Raw genomic sequence first — 15,748 nt, 5'->3', positions numbered from 1 at the left:
CCACCACATGAGTGCTGCGAACCAAACCTCGGTCCCCTGCAAGAGCAGCAAGTGCTTTTACCTGCTGAGCCTTCTCTCCATACCCTCCACTTTGTTTTTTGAGACAGGGTCTCTCTCTCTCTCTGAATCTAGGGCTCATCAATTGGTTGGACTGGTGGGCCAGCAAGCCAGGGAAATTCCCCTGTTTCCACCCCCCCAGATGTGTGTTGCTACCTTACGTGCTGCCTTTTTATTTGGGTGCTAGAGAGCCGAACTCCGGTCCTGGTGCTTATGCAGCCAGTGAATTCATTACCACTGAGAGAGACATCACCCCACCTTCTCTACCACAGGAACAGCTCTCTGTGCTCCTGAGCAAGTCTCATGATATAGCCTTGTCTGTCCTTGAATCACCATGTAGCCCAGGTTGAGCACAGACTCAAAGCAATCCTCCTGCCTCAGTCTCCTCCCTGTTAGGGTTACAGGCATGCTCCGCCTCACCAGCTACAGGCTCTTCTACTTGCCAGTACTTCTGCTTCTGCACTGAGTGTCTCAGACAGCGGGTTATGAGGAAGACGATGCATGTTAAAGAAGGGAAGTCACCAGTTTGATGGATACTCATTCTTGGAGACTCCTGTCTCATTCTCCACCAGCCTCAGAGCTGTGTGCACTGAAGCTGCTGGCTGGCCATCCCCTCAGCTGGCTCCAGAAGGCCTGGTATCCAGGTTGGAAGGCGCAGGGATCTGCAAAGCAGAGAGCAGAGGCGGGGAGAGGAAGCAAAGTCTCCGAGCTATCTGCAGGCCCTTTGCGCATGTGACCTTCTTTTCTGCGTAGGGCCTTTGTGGAGTGTGCATTCAGCCCAGCTCCTATCCTTGTGCAGAAATCTCTTGATCCACTCAAATAAATGCATGTCTGCCTTATTTGATACCTGACCCATATATTTTTAATGTATAACCTAACAACCAGTACACTTTATGTGTGTGTGTGTGTGTGTGTCTAAGTGGAGATCAACCTCAGTCACTGTTCCTGAATAGTCAGTCCACTCGGTTTTATTGTTGTGTTTTCAGGACAGGGTCTCTCTGTGTAGCCCTGGCTGTTCTAGAACTCACTCTGTAGACCAGGCTGGCCTCGAACTCACAGAGACCACTTGCCTCTGCCTCCTGAGTGCTGGGATTAAAGGTGTGCACCACCACACCCAGTCTCTCGATGGGGTCTGGGGCTTGCAGGTTAGGCTGGCTGAGGAGTTGGCTCCAGCAGGGGATTACAGGCGCACAGCACACCTGCCTCAAACTTAGGTGGCGCACGCTTCACCAACCAAACCATCCCCCAGTCCTTGCTCTTAAAAAATAATAATAATTAAAATGATTACATCATTTCGCGCTTCCCTCCCATCAGTTTCTCCTGTAGCCCTCCTCACTTTCTTAAACTGACAGCCTCATGTCTTTGATTGTTTTTGTCACACACACACACACACACACACACACAAATACGTAAACACAACCTGCTGAGTTCGTGTATACGAGTGTATATGATCAGGCTGGCTTTCTATTAGATAGGCGCTCCGGGGCTGGTGCCCAGGAAAGACTAATTCTCAGGGATCCGTAGTAGTCTATGGTTCTTTGTTTAGGGGTGCATCCCCATGACCACCCCTTTAAAAACACAGTTGGATCTAGCCCAGGCTGGCCTCAAACTCACTCTGTAGCCAAGGCTGGCCTTGGACTCCTGATCATTGTAACTCTGCTTCCCAAGAACTTGGGTTACAAGTGTGTGTCACCCCTGGTGGCTAAGGACCTCTTGAATGTATAAATGAATGAATGAATGAATCAATCAATCAATCAACAACAAAAGACCTTTCTTATAAGAGAGGAGAGGGAGGGAGAAAGAGAGAGAGAGCCATATAAACACATAGACGGATCTGGTAAGTGGGTAGAAAGGCAAGCTAATGAAGTTGACTTGATTGATGAACAGGAAGGCTTTGCAGAAGAAAAAAATGCTGAAAGATGGCGGGGATTTATCATGTGACTAGAGAGAGGGTAAGGAGGACCCTAGCATGAGATGCAGGACACACTCGGGGGGATGCTGAGTGGCTAGAGCAGGGCTGAGGGAGGGAGGGAGGAGGTGGGAGACAGAACGGGGGTGGAAGATTGCTCAAGTGCAAAGCCAAGGATGGGTTCTGTGAGGACCACTGCAGAGAGAGTCAGAACGGGACCTGAGTCTCAGGAAGTTCAGTCCGGCAGCTGTAAGGAGGATGTCTGGCTGGGACGGAGATAACAGGCTGGTGGCTGTGCAACACTGGACTGGCAGAATCAAGTCCACGGAAACCTTTCGGGAGCAGACCCTGAGATGGTCACACGGGGCAGTGGTGGTGCTGGAGGTGACAGAATTATTTCCCCTCTCAGGCTTCTGGTCTGGATGGACTGTGTTGGTTCAGGAAGACAGAGGCCCAGTGTGTCCAAAAAGCCTCCGAAAGTGCTGGACACTGAGGATCCTTCCCTCCCCCCACCCCAAGCTGTGGAAAAAAAGCCATGTCAAACCGACAGGCCTGCTGTAGAGTTGAGGATGTCTGTAGGGTGGGTTGGGGGCACAGACAGAGAAGGGACCAAGAAGTGTAGGAGACGGTTTTGCCAAGGAGGTCGGGCCTTTCTAGTCTAGAAGAGAGGAGGCAGAGACAATGTAGCAGGAGTCTCACAGCAGGAAAAAGTTCAGCCATGATGGGGTTGCCTAGGGCTCCCACAGAGCTTCAAAGGACTGGATAAAGTTCCGTGCTGACAGGCCAGGCAAGGGACCACAGGGAAGGAGGCTGGTGCTCCAGTGGCCCAGCTTGCCCTCTAGTGTGAGAGGGCATCCCTGACAGGGTCTCTGTGGCCCTGGGCATCAGCTTCGGAGGACCTGCAGCTGGCTAATAGGAATAACACAGGCTGGCCATCTCAGAGAGAGCCTCAGCTCCTCCTGCCTGGTCACCTGTGAAAGAGCAGGTCTTTTGAAATGCGCCTGCCCTTTGGTTATTCCCTGCTACCAGGCATACTCTCACGTTGGCTCTGCCTGGTGTGGGGGAGGGGAGGGAAGGGCAGAGAGACAGCAGAGCCTAAGACCTAGGCCTGACCCTGGAACCTCAGGGGTTCCCTGAGCCTTACTAGGTGCCAGGGAGTGTTCTAGAAACTAAGGACATGGCAATAGGAAAACAGAGCCATCGCTTACCTTCTGGAAGACGCCCCTGGGGGAGGCGGGGAGTCCCCTGGCTTAGGGTGCACGTGAGGCCTCCTGGGGGCCCAGGAGGGTGGGTGACCTCAGCGGGTCCCTGTGTGTGCCCCTCTACAGGTGTTCTCTGTGGCGCCCTCGTTTGAGGTGAATGGCCTTCCGAGAGCTGTGCCTCTGGGCTTGCCCTACCAGGACTTCAAGAGAGACCTCTCCGACTACCGAGAACGGGCCCGGCTGCTCAACAGGGTCCGGAGGGTGGGCTTCTCCCACATGCTGCTCACCAGCTCGCAGGCGCCGCTGGCTCCCTTTCAGCCTCAGGCCAACGGGAAGGAGGGAGAAGAGGAGGAGGAGGAGGAAGAAGAAGAAGAGGAGGAGGGGGAGGAAGAAGAGGAGGAAGAAGAAGAAGAAGAAGAAGATGAGGAGGAGGAGGAGGCAGGGGCCCTTGGGGAGGTGCTGGGGCCTCGAAGTGGCTCCAGCAGCGAGGGGAGCGAGAGGAGCACTGAGCGCAGCCAGGAGGGCGCCCCGTCCACACTGCTAGCTGATGATCAGAAAGAGGCCAGGGGCCGGGCCTCCATGGCTGATGGGGACCTAGAGCCTGAGGAGGGCTCCAAAACGCTGGTGCTCGTCTCTCCTGGTGACATGAAGAAGTCGCCAGTCACTGCCGAACTGGCCCCTGACCCTGATCTGGGCACCTTGGCTGCACTTACCCCGCAGCACGAGCGGCCCCAGCCTACTGGAAGCCAGCTGGATGTATCAGAGCCGGGCACACTGTCCTCCATCCTCAAGTCAGAACCCAAGCCCTCAGGACCTGGAGCAGGGCCTGGGGTTGGGCTGGTGGCCCCTGGGGCCGGGGTCATAGCTGTCACCTCCTCACCCTTCACCAAAGTCGAGAGGACCTTTGTTCACATTGCAGAGAAATCCCACCTCAATGTCATGTCTTCCGGAGGACAGGCCTCCAGGCCAGAGGAGCTGAGTGCTGGGGGCGAGCTGGGCCTGGAGATGCTTTCTGAGGGAGGCATCGCAGAGCAGGGGCCCCCAGTGCCTCTGGAGAATGGCGTGGCTTTGTCAGGGCTGGACGGGACTGAAACGGAAAGTTGCGCCCTGTCAGGCCCTCCCGGGGAAACACCCTCAGATGTGGTCACAGACTTATTACCCCATGGCCCAGCCCTTGCTGATGGGCCAGTCCCCGCATCCCCACTGGAGCCCATCGCCAAGAAAGGGACCACCATCTCTCCCAGCCGCCATGCCCTCCCGGGTTCTCGCCCCAGGAGCCGGATTCCTGTCTTGTTGTCTGAAGAGGATACAGGCTCAGAGCCTTCGGGCTCGCTGTCGGCCAAAGAGCGGTGGAGCAAGAGGGCGAGGCCACAGCAGGACCTGGCTCGGCTTGTGATGGAGAAGAGGCAGGGGCGCCTGCTGCTGCGGCTGGCCTCAGGGGCCTCGTCCTCTTCCAGCGAGGAGCAGCGCCGGGCCTCGGAGACACTCTCAGGCACAGGCTCTGAGGAGGACGCACCTGCCTCCGAGCCCACGGCAGCCTTGCCCAGGCGGGCCTTGACCACCCGGAGCCGGATTCCCCGCCCCATCAGTGTGTCCACATCTACAGAGAGCCAGCAGCTTCCCGGCAGACCTCAAGGTGCGGCCTCGTCTGACACGGCCATCACCAGCAGGTGAGAAACCCTTGCCAGTACTGGTTGTAGGCAGAGGGAGCACAGAGGACTTCCGGGGACCTCCGGGCACTTCCCAGAGCCAATGTTCGAGGCCATGACTACCACCCCCGACCCTCCCACTCACCCCCACCCCCCCCCCCCCCCGCAGATTACCTCCCTGGCCTACCATCTCCCAGCTGGGCACTGTGTCACTTGTGACTCAAGTGTTAGCTCTGTCACTGGGCTCAAGGGAACAGAAATAGCCAAGATTAGAGGGGATCAGGGGAGGCCTGGGGGCGGGGGGGGGGGGACCAGCAGGGCCCCCCCGCCCACAGCCCCTGGTATGCCACAGGACATTTGAAACCAAAGTGTAAAGTCTTGATCATACAGTAACTGGCGTGAAATGGTAATTTGCATTGATGTTAACATAAGTTCGTTCTAGATGAGAGTGCAAAACCCCATGGGAATTTTAAAGATAGCGCCAGACCCCTAAGGAAAACCTGTAGCAGGCTCCTCCAGCCATGGCCCCAAAGGCCCTGCACTGCAGGGTGGACCACCAGGCCTCTGTTTACTCCTCTGGCCTCTTCCACCTTCTACCGGGCTCTGAGAAGGCAGCTCTCTAGGGCTCAATGCTCAAAGGCATTCTGAAGACATCCTCTCTGTTCCCCACCCCCTCGTCCTTTTCTCTTGCCCTCTGTCCCCCCCTCCCCCCGCCCCCCCTCTTGCCCTCTGTCCCTCCCTCCCCCCGCCCCCCCCGCAGGCTCCAGCTGCAGAAGCCCTCAGGGTCGGCCACTGCTGTTGACCTCCGTCCCAAAAAGTCCACCAGCCGGGGTCCAGGCCGCGCCCAAGTCTCCAGGCCTGCAGCGCCGCCCCGCAGCTCCGGCCTCCCCGCCTCCACCGCGCGCCACCCCGGCGGGTCCTCGCGGAGCCAGTCCCTGTCCCGCAAAGAGAGCTCCTCCCCCTCGCATCAAGCCCGGACCGGTGTCCTCCCACCCCGGGGGGTCCTCCAAGCTAGATCTCAGCCCGAGGTCTCCCCGGGGGGCCCCAAGAAAGGACCCAAAGGGAAACAACTGCAGACTCAGCGCGCAGCAGCCAAAGGCCGGGCGGCGGTCTCAGAGGGCCGGCTCGGGACCAGATAATGGCACCCGCCCGCGGCTCTCTGCGGCACCCCCTACCCTCGCCCCGGTCCCCACCCGCAGCCGGCCACACTGGAACAGCTCCCAGCACAGCCTTACGCGCCCGCGCGCCACCGCGGCCCTCGCTTCCCGCCTGCACTCACCAGGACGCACGAGAGCACACGTTGTGCCCAGCAGCCAAGCCAGCCCACTGACCCAGGAGGGTGCGTGTCTCCGGTCCTCTCTCGGCGTCCTCCCTCCGTCCTGCCGCCCCTCTGCAGGGACGGGCTCACAGCACATCCTTTGCCCCGGGAAGGCTCAGCCACTTACACCACCGCCACCGAAGACTCCGCTTCCGGAGCCAGTCCCCCTTCACGCACCAGATCTTGCCTGATCTCTAGCCCCTCCCACCCAAGGGGCTTACATTTGCTTAACACCTCGAGCGGCCCACCTTGTCCTCATCCCTGTCTTCTTGCAGCCAACCCCCCAAACCTACCCAACAGGAGAAAACAGCCTCAAATTCCAGATTTGTGCAGGCTCTGGCCTGCCCAGTCTCCTAGGAGCCATGGTGGCAATAGAAGGCCAAGCTGGGATCGGGGAAGTGGGACCCAGGGATCATTGGTCTATTTAGGCTGAAGGGATATCTCTGGCCTTGGTAAAGTCAGCTCTATGAGGTACAGAGAATGGGATTCTTTGCTCCCTGTGTCTCTGGGGAACAGAAATCCCTTTCCTGAACAGGAATGAGCTGGGCCTCTGGAAGCTAGGCCTTCCTGGGCAAGTGTTCCGTAGAGGGAATTTGGGCTGGGGCTTTAAAATGGCTACTCACTTCTCTGGTCCTCTGGCCTAGTACTCAGGACCCGTTACCATCAGGAATTCCTTCCTGCTCTCTAACCTCAATCCTGCATACTGCAGTTCCAGCCAGCTCTCCTCTCTCTGCGAGTTCCTCACAGGTGGGGAGAGGCTGGGTATCACCTTCCTGTGTGTTGCTCATTTGGGGGTTCAGGGACTCTGCCCTGGCCCTTGTCATCCTTCCTTGCCATCTCTGCTGTGGGAAGAGGCTGGCTCAGGCACCCTCCCAACCCCAAGTGGGCAGAGGAAGCAGGATGAGGCAGGCTGGGCTCCCTGAGGCGGAAGGCCCTTCTCACTTTAGGTTGTACATGATGCCAGCTGGTGCCCTCCCTCACCCCACCCCAAGTCACCCTGGGCCCCTCTTGCTCTGACACAGCCCACACATGCTGAGCTGCTCTGTGCCTGGCACAGGGCCTCTTCCTCCTCGTTCTCTTCCTCCTCTGGAGTTCTGGCTTCTGCATAGCTCGCCCACCTCATCAGGAGCCTCAGCTGCTAACATCTAGGGCAAGCAGCAACCTGGCTACAGAAGGGGCAGGCACTTCCCACAGGCCTCCTAGAAAGCACTGGCAGCCTCCATCCCCTCTTCTGGCCCCTGTCCCCTCCCCTGAGCCACAGAGAGCAAACTGAGACCTTCAGATGAAGGAAGGCCTCTTGTGCCAGCGGTCCCGCCAAAACTACACCCATGATGACTGGCCGGGAGCGGCTCAGTGCCAGCTAAACTCCTCATGGAGAGCCAGCAGGTCTGGGCAGTTGCTTCCATGCCAAGAAGGCAGCTCTACAGACCAGCCAGGGGAGGACGCCAGGGTGGATAGCCTTTGAGGTCTGTCCCACTTGGACCCAAACGCTCCCAGAACACTCAGGAAACCTCTCTGGATTCAGTTATCTTTGTCACCCCCAAGGCCCTCAAGTCACCCCCCTAGCCTAGCAGACGGGTGGAGGGTTCACTTCCTCCCGCCTGGAGCTTTTATGAATGACAATCAGCTCATGCCAGGTGGGGACCAGGGTGTGACCCCAGTGCCTGGGGCCCTGGGTCTGCTCCTTGCCACCAACCGAACTGTGAATGTAGGCCTTCTTGGTCTCACTTCCGCCGTAAGGACCAACACCACCCTAGTTTGGAGATGGGAGGAAGGGGAGGCCTGAGAAAGCCCCAGGCTCAACCCAACCCCCAGCTCCCCCCCCCCCCCCCCAGTGCTTGAGCTGCTACAGATGCAAAACCTAATCGACTCTTGGGATTCCAGACCTCCACAGGGCTCCAACTGACCTCAGGCCTCTGAGTCAATAGCATCATCAGGCTAGGAGGAATTAGGGACAGAGGACCAGTAGAGGTGGGTGCTGAGGGGAAGGAAGCAGGGCATCGGGAGCCACACCTCCCCATGCCCCCACCCCCACCCCGGAGCTGCAGCCTTTCCCCAAGACTCATCCCCTGCGCTAGGCCCCTGAGGTTCCTCTTCCAGAAGCACCATCACCCCTCATGTCCCCATCCTGACTGCCCTTGTCACTGGCTCAGAAGTGGGGCGTGCTCACCTTAATGCGCCTTCCCCCTCGCCAGCAGTACCATGTGCAGAGGGGCGCAGGAGAAGGGCCCTGCCCCAGCCACATGGCCCTCTGGCTTCCCAGCTCTGCCCCAGGGGCCTGGCTTGCCCAGTCTTGTGAGCCCCTTGGGCAGGCGTTTCTGGGACAGGGAGTTGCCCTTGCCCTCCTTGGGAAGCAGCAGAAGAATGTTTACATGCCAAACAGAATGTAACAACCCTTGCCCACCCCATCCCAGTCACTGCATGGCCTCTGCCCACCCTGCGGCCCGCCCACTCCCGTGACACCAACACCTTGCAAGACGCTGTCACAACTAGATGGGGTCTCAGAAGGGAAGTGGCCATCACACCATTAAAAAGCCTGTGGACCTTTCTGTTGGCCTGGACTCTTTTTCCCTCTAGGGAGGGCAGGGCAAAAACCCGGCCCCTGAGGGTGGGGGTGGGCAGGAGAGAAGCTACAGGAGGGTGCCAAGTGGGCACAGAGGAAGAGCAGGAAGCTCTGGTCTGGTTTAGTTAATTTGTTCAGCGTCTCACACAAGGAAAGGTTGTCCTAGCAAAGCTTGTTCCGGGCTCCTTGGTTGTCTTTGCTGACAGCTGTGGACTCTGTTTGGCCTGGCGCACAGGGAAAGAAAGAAGCAAAACTATCATTGCCCTAAAGGAAGCAGAAAGAAGCAGAAAGCGTAGCAGCTCAGGGGCAAAGCCATCATAAAAGCCACCCCGGCCTGTAGCCCAGGCCTCCGCACTCCCACAAGTGTGTCCTGTGGCCACACTTGTGAGTCAGAAGCGGAGTCTGGTCTACAAATCTGAAACACAAGAAGTTCTGAAAACAGAGTTTTCTCCTTAGATGGGTATGCGCTCATTTGGTATCAAAATCCAAAGGGAAAGCCAGGCTCTGAGGTCTCATGCCTGTAAGCCTAGTAGCGGAAGGACCTAAAGCAGGGGGATTTTTGAGAGTTCAAGGCCAGCCTAGGCTAAATGTTCAACTGTCTCAAAAAAGAAAAATAAAAGCCATGGCAAACTGTTTATATTTATTAATTTCACTTATACATATTTTCAGTAGAATGAAAAAATTTTGAGACAAGTTCTTTCCAGGTAGCCCAGGCTTGGTTCCAATGTGTCATCCTCCTGCCTCAAACTCAGAAGCTCTGGTATCACAGGCATGTACCACTAAGCTAAATAAGGTAGAGATATTAATGTCTTTGATGATGAGACACTGCTCTTGACCCTATTTATAATATATGGACTATGCATGGAATTTTCTTCCTTTAAAAAAAGTATTTCATCTATCTTCTGTGATGTCATTGGTTTTGGTAAGAGATTGTGGACCAGGAAAAGAAATGACTCAAGAGCAATATTAATAGCCATTGGCTGGGGCTGATCGGCAGAGCAAGGTCCACACGCGTGACAGGACTCCAGCGTGGGGTAGCGTGAGATCCAAACTGAAGGAAGCGGCCCTTTCCTGTTCTTCTGGGCCAGTCTCCACAGCTAAGAAAAAGCCACGCACGAGGCTCCGAGGCTTTGGGGACAGCAAGGCAGTCGGATGCCGAGCGTCTGTGCCCTCCAAGGGGTGGGCTGGATGAGGAGAGGCTGCCGTGCAGAGGGACAGAAAATAGCCTTCGTATTCTGAATCCCAAATCCTAAACCAGAGTTGAATCTGTCGCTTAGTGGACACATACGCGGTTTCTCCCCCGGGCCTGGCTCTGAGCCACACCTGGGGCAGGGAGTAAGACCACACAGGTTTGAAAGCCCAGCCCTTCCAGAAGGTGCTGCTGCTCTTGGAGATCCAGCCTGCTAACTTGAATGCCAGTGGGCTCCGGGGCCTTCTGTGGGGCCCAGTGTACCTCCTTGTTTAACATGTCCAGAGCAGGACATACTTGTAGTAAATGCTAAAAGCATATATCAAAGGAACGACAACCCCTTGCATGACTCTGGCCATCGAGAGACTTGTGAATGGCTTGGTGTACACCATCACAGACCTTTTTTTATGTTTATAACAATGCCTATCTCTCTCTGTCCATATATATTTCTTATAAATAAAAGAGGAACATATTGTACATACTGTTCAGAAATGTGACTTTTTTTTTTTTTGGTTTTTCAAGATAGGGTTTCTTTGTGTAGCCCTTGATGTCATTGTCCTGGAACTAGCTCCGCAGACCAGGCTGGCCTTGAACTCACAGAGATCCACCTTCCCCTGCCTCCCCTGTTCTGCCAGAGGACCTGGGTTTGACTCCCAGAACCCACACAGCAGCTCACAGCTGTCCAATTCTGGGTGGACCCAGGGCTCCTCTGTGGTCTCTGCAGGCACCAGGCACACACATGATGCAAAGACTCGTGCCGGCAAAACACCTAGACACATAAAAAGTTTTGTAAATAAAAAGCTTCCAAGGTGCCGGTATGGGTGGAGTGAGGGGGTCTGAGTGAGATCCTTGAACCCACACCAAGCCGGACAGAGCGTGCACAGACTCAGCGCCCTCCTGCACTGAGATGGGGCCAGCGAGCATCTCCGACAAGGTGGAATGCGAGGAGTAATGTCCGAGGTTGTTCTCTGAATTCCACACATGTGCCTGAACTCATGCACAAATGCTCACACACGTCACACACAGACACACTCGCAAAGACTTAAATTTACCCTTCAAAACCACACAAGTACAAGCTAAACTAGCCAGGTGTAAGGGCACGTGCCTTTAACTCAGCACCCAGGAGGCAGAGGCAGGCAGATCTTTGTGAATTCAAGGCTAGCCTGGTCTACAGAGTGAGTTCCAGCAGCCCAGCCAGGACAATGTAGTGAGACCCTGTCTCCACAAGCCAGTGAATGGATGAATGAACTTTATTTTAGGGAGTCACTGTGTAGCAACACATATAAGCATGCAATGTATTTTATAGGACACAAAATTATTAAATACAAAGGAAAAAATGCAAGAAAGCAAACAATTGACATTGCCTTGTCAAAGGATCCCTTAACAGAGAAGACCCCTGAGCTCAATGTCCATGCTTCCCAGCTGCCTGGTCTTCCTTTGCTGCGTTGACTTGTGTCCTTCAGGGATGCCAGTGTCTGCTGACCTGACCAGCATCCGTTCTTCACGGGCCCCTGTTTCTGTCTTGCGTATTTCTCTGTCCACTGTTTGGCATCTGTGAGGAAAGCTGGCCTGTCAAATTTAAATACCGGGGAATTGTCAGCCATCAGTGTGTCACCAGGGCTGGCTGCTGACGTGAGCGGCCGAATGCATGTCAAGATTTCAGGGGCGACGGATGGTCTTTGCACACCGTTTGTTGGCAAGATGAGACTATTAAGACAAGTCCTTCAGCCAGAACCAGTTCTTGGATGATTAGGGTCAGAAATCGGATCCATGGGGTGGGGGTGGGGGGTTTCAAATTCATGCCTCTCAGGGATGGCAGCTGCCAGCGTGAAATCACCTTCGGCCTGAGGCAGGCTGGCTCCGATCCCGCCTTGCTGCTCCTTCGGCTAGCTCGTGATGCGGGGTGTACCCTTTCTTCCGATATGCTGCTCTGGGCACATCTGGAGCAAAAGGAGCCACGGTAGGGGCTTTCCTGCACACCTCACCTCCCCACAGCAGCACTGCATCCGGATGTGCCTCTGGGACCAAAAGGGGTGGAGAGCTGAAGAGAGCAAGTGTGAGAGCGAGTGTTGCTTGCTGCTCACGGGTAAAAAGCAGGCAGAACAAAATGGAGATTAGAGATGGAGTGGCCCAGCCCCGGGAGGGGTGCTCAGAGGCCCTCTGCTCAGCCCCTTCCCAGGAGCCGAAGACCTGCCAAAGTACCTTTCCTAAATCCAACTTAGCTGTAGGGACCACCTGATGTCCACAGACAAAAATCTGCTCATCAGAGCTGGCCAGTGGTGGCACACAGCTTTAATCCCAGCACTTGGGAGGCAGAGGTAGGCGGATCTCTGTGAATTCAAGGCCAGCCTCGTCTATAGAGTGAGTTCCAGGACAGCCACAGCTTTAGAGAAATGCTGTCTTGAAAAACCAAAACCACGTGGGCGCAGTGGCCCATGCCTTTGATATCAGCACTCAGGGAGGCAGAGACAAGAGGATCTCTGTGAGCTCAAGGCCAGCCTGGTCTACAAAGCAAGTCCAGGACAGCCAGGGCTACAAAGAGAAACCCTGCCTTGAAAAACAGAAAGAAAGAAAGAAAAAAAGAAAGAAAGAGAAAGAAAGAGAGAGAGAGAAAGAAAGAAGAAAGAAAAAGAAAGACAAAATCAAAACAAAAGAAAGAAAGCGTGTGTATCCCTTGTCACATCTCCTCCCAATTCTTCCTAAGAAAGGTTTCTCTTTTCTGTTCTGTGATCAAAGACAAGACTGAGACAGAGACCCAGAGAAGGAAGAAGCAAGGTCATTTATTCAGGGTCTAGATGGAGGGTGGAGACAAAGAACAGTGGGAGGGGTTTAAAGAAAGAATTATTTTTATTTTACATGTGTGACTATTAATGCCTATATCTAAATACATGCAGTTCCTGTGGTCACCAGAAGAGGGCACTGGCTCCCCTAGAACTGGAGTCACAGGTGGTTGTGAGTGACCATGTGTGTGTGCACTGGGAACTGAACCCAGGTTTTCTGCAAGAGAGCAAGTGCTCTTAGCCACTGAGCCATCCCTCCCGCCCCAGGAGCTCCTGTCAAGTGGAGGGGACACCCTAGAGAAGAAACTGAGATGTCTCTGATCATCTTATGCATCCAGTGACAGGATCGCTCACACCTATAACCCCAGTACTCAGTAGCTAAGAAAGGAGACTCACCCTGGGTTCAGGGACAGCCTGGGCTACAAAGTGAGATACTGTCTTAAAGGAAGGAATGGAGGGAGGGAGGGGAAGGGAGAGAGAGAGAGAGAGGGAAAGAAAAGAAGGAGGGAAGGAAGGAAGAAAGAAAAGAGAAGAAAGAGAGACAAAGAAAGAGAAAGAAAGGAAAGAGAAAGAAAGAAGAAAGGAAGAAAAGAAAGAGAAAGAAAGAAAGAAAGAAAGAAAGAAAGAGGAAGAAAGAAAGAAAATAGCTGAAATCCAACGAGTCCACAGCTAAAGGAGGGTCCGGTATCTCTTTTCTCGGCAGTTTTGAGGCCATTGTGCAAGGTGTTGAGAGGAGTCAGCAAAGTGCTGAGAACTCAGCCATGGGTGAGAGGGAAAAGGGATACAAGCCATTTTCATCAGCTCCTGCAACCATCTCTGTTTCACACTCCTCATCACCTGTGTATCATTAACTCACAGTGTGCTAACACTGTAGCCAGTCTCACCTTCTTCATTACTCACCTTTGTTTCTGCTCCCCAGCTTGGCTCACATCATCATTCAGGGTACCCCATTCCCTCAAACTATCACCATCAACAATAGGTTTTGATGACAATGATAAACAAGAGACAAGGTGTTTGCTCTTTTTTTTTTTCTTTCATTTTCCATTTTTAAAGTATTCACTCCACCCAGTTTGTTGTATGTGAAAGTCTCTATGCTGGCCTTTGAGCTGTGGTTTGGATTTCCAGGTTGGGGTGCATAGTGGGATGCTTGGAAATCCAGTGGGGGCTGTGAAGATAACTCAGTAACATGGTCACTGCCTTTCTTAGTCACTGTTCTATTGCTGTACAGAGACAACTTATAAAAACATCTTTTATTCACCTGATGTAATTATCACCTCAGAGGCTTACTGCCTCCATCTGCTAACCTAGGCCTTGTCCTGGAAGCTTCTAGCCCCCATACAACCTAATCTAGTCCTAGAATGCTTGCAGTCTCTGAGACTTACTGCTGAGTAAGCTCACCCTTTCTAGATCTTTCTGAACTCTGGCTGGCTGGTTTAACTCAGCTGTTCTGGCTCAAACTCCTCTCCAAGCTGACAGATTCACACTGGCTTCTCTCAGCTTCTGACTGAATTGCTCTGCTTGGCCTCAAACTAACTTTAGCAATCTGTTAATCTTCTGGGTCCTTCTCATTCTCTGGCTTGTTCTCTCTTCAACCTGTCTCTGTAAAACTCTTCCAGTAAAATTGCTTCTTCTCTCTCTCTCTGCACTGTTGTCTTAAGCCACGTCTCTTTCCTCTCTGTTCTCATGAGAGTTGGGAACATCCTATTCTGTCAAATCTTGCTCTGATTCAGCACTTTGTCTGCTCCTCAATTAGACGTCACTCTACAAACTAACTTCACCTTCATTGTTTGAGATTAAATGTGTGTACTAAGGGTGTGTTATATTCCAGCCAGAGGGATTAAAGATGTGTCATTCCACGTGAATCACAGACCTGGAAGGTCTTTGGATGTTATCCCTTTCTAGAGCAGCCATGCTGCTGAATTAAAATCCCTCTACAACAGTTTATAGAAGGAAGAGTTTATTTGGGGCTTGCAGTTTCAGAGGGTGACCATTATGGCTCTGGGCATGGCAGCAGACAGGCAGCCATGAGCTGCAACAGTAGCTGAGAGCTCACGTCTTGATCCATAGCAGGAGGCAGAGAGAGAGAGAGAGAGAGAGAGAGAGAGAGAGAGAGAGAGAGACTCGGGACGGCATGAGTCTTTTGAAACCTCCAAATCTGCCCCCAGTGACACACATCTTCACCTCCACATCCATCCCAAACAGTTCCACCAGCTGGGGCCACTCTCACTCAAACTACCACACTACCCAAGCAGGGTAAGCTGAGTGTGCATCTCAGAACCTATATAAAAATCTAGGTTAGGGCTGCAACGTCTTTTGTTTGTGTTTGGTTGGTTTGGTGTTTCCGAGCTCGTAGTTGCTCTTCTTGCACAGGACATGGTTCCATTTCCATCACTCACATGGTGGCTCACGACTATCCCTAACTCCAGACACAGGAGATCTGACGCCCTCTTCTGGCTTCCGAGGGCACAAGCCACACATAGTGCACACACGTCCATGCAGGCAAATCTTTATAAGAGAAAGTAAATAAACCTAAAACAAATTTTTAAAAAGCTGACATTGTGCATATTCCTAGTCCCGGCCTGGGGAGGCAGACAGGGCCCAGAGAGAGACCCTGTCTCAAAAGCCAAGGCAGACAGCTCCTGATGACTGACATCTAAGTTGACCTTTGGCCTCCACATGCACACAAACACACACACACACACACACACACACACACACACACACACTCCAATGGAAGCCGCTTCCTCACTGTTTCCTCGGGGTTGATCTGCATTCTTGTCAGACTCAGGATTTTATACCTGTCATCCGGGTCACATTCTGTCCCTAAACACCATGATTATTGCCACCACCATTCTCAGTGACATTCGAGAAAAGCACTGCTATGTGGAGTGGGGTGGGAAGATGAAGCAAGGGTACAAGCTATAACAAGTGTCTCTCTGAAGAAAGGGCGGCAGGTTTAGATTTGAGGAAGTTTCAAGGATGATCCAAGGTAAAGAGAGAGAAAGAGGACTACTGTGTTTTTGTTTATACAATAATAATAATTCAACCAAATAAGACATCTGAGCTAGGCATGGTGGTCTA

The 15,748-nt window shown here is 53.5% G+C and overlaps 1 protein-coding gene across 5 annotated transcripts in view; it reads left to right on the top strand.

Annotated features, from left to right (window-relative positions):
* The window catches only part of Ttbk1 (tau tubulin kinase 1), a 43,324-nt gene extending 33,879 nt beyond the window's left edge, over positions 1-9,445 (top strand). For all 5 annotated transcript variants that reach the window (XM_060369546.1, XM_060369545.1, XM_060369547.1 and 2 more), the window contains 2 exons: positions 3,295-4,838; positions 5,578-9,445. In XM_060369546.1, coding sequence (XP_060225529.1) covers positions 3,295-4,838; positions 5,578-5,956 — 1,923 coding nt within the window. In that variant the 3' untranslated portion in view covers positions 5,957-9,445. The remainder of the gene's footprint in view (positions 1-3,294; positions 4,839-5,577) is intronic.
* The last annotated feature ends 6,303 nt before the right edge of the window (positions 9,446-15,748 follow it).

This window comes from Meriones unguiculatus, chromosome 16 (assembly GCF_030254825.1).
Source record: "Meriones unguiculatus strain TT.TT164.6M chromosome 16, Bangor_MerUng_6.1, whole genome shotgun sequence".
Classification (NCBI taxonomy): domain Eukaryota; kingdom Metazoa; phylum Chordata; class Mammalia; order Rodentia; family Muridae; genus Meriones; species Meriones unguiculatus.
The sequence above is the reverse complement of the archived record's forward strand: the minus strand, read 5'-3'. Positions and strand labels throughout refer to the sequence as shown.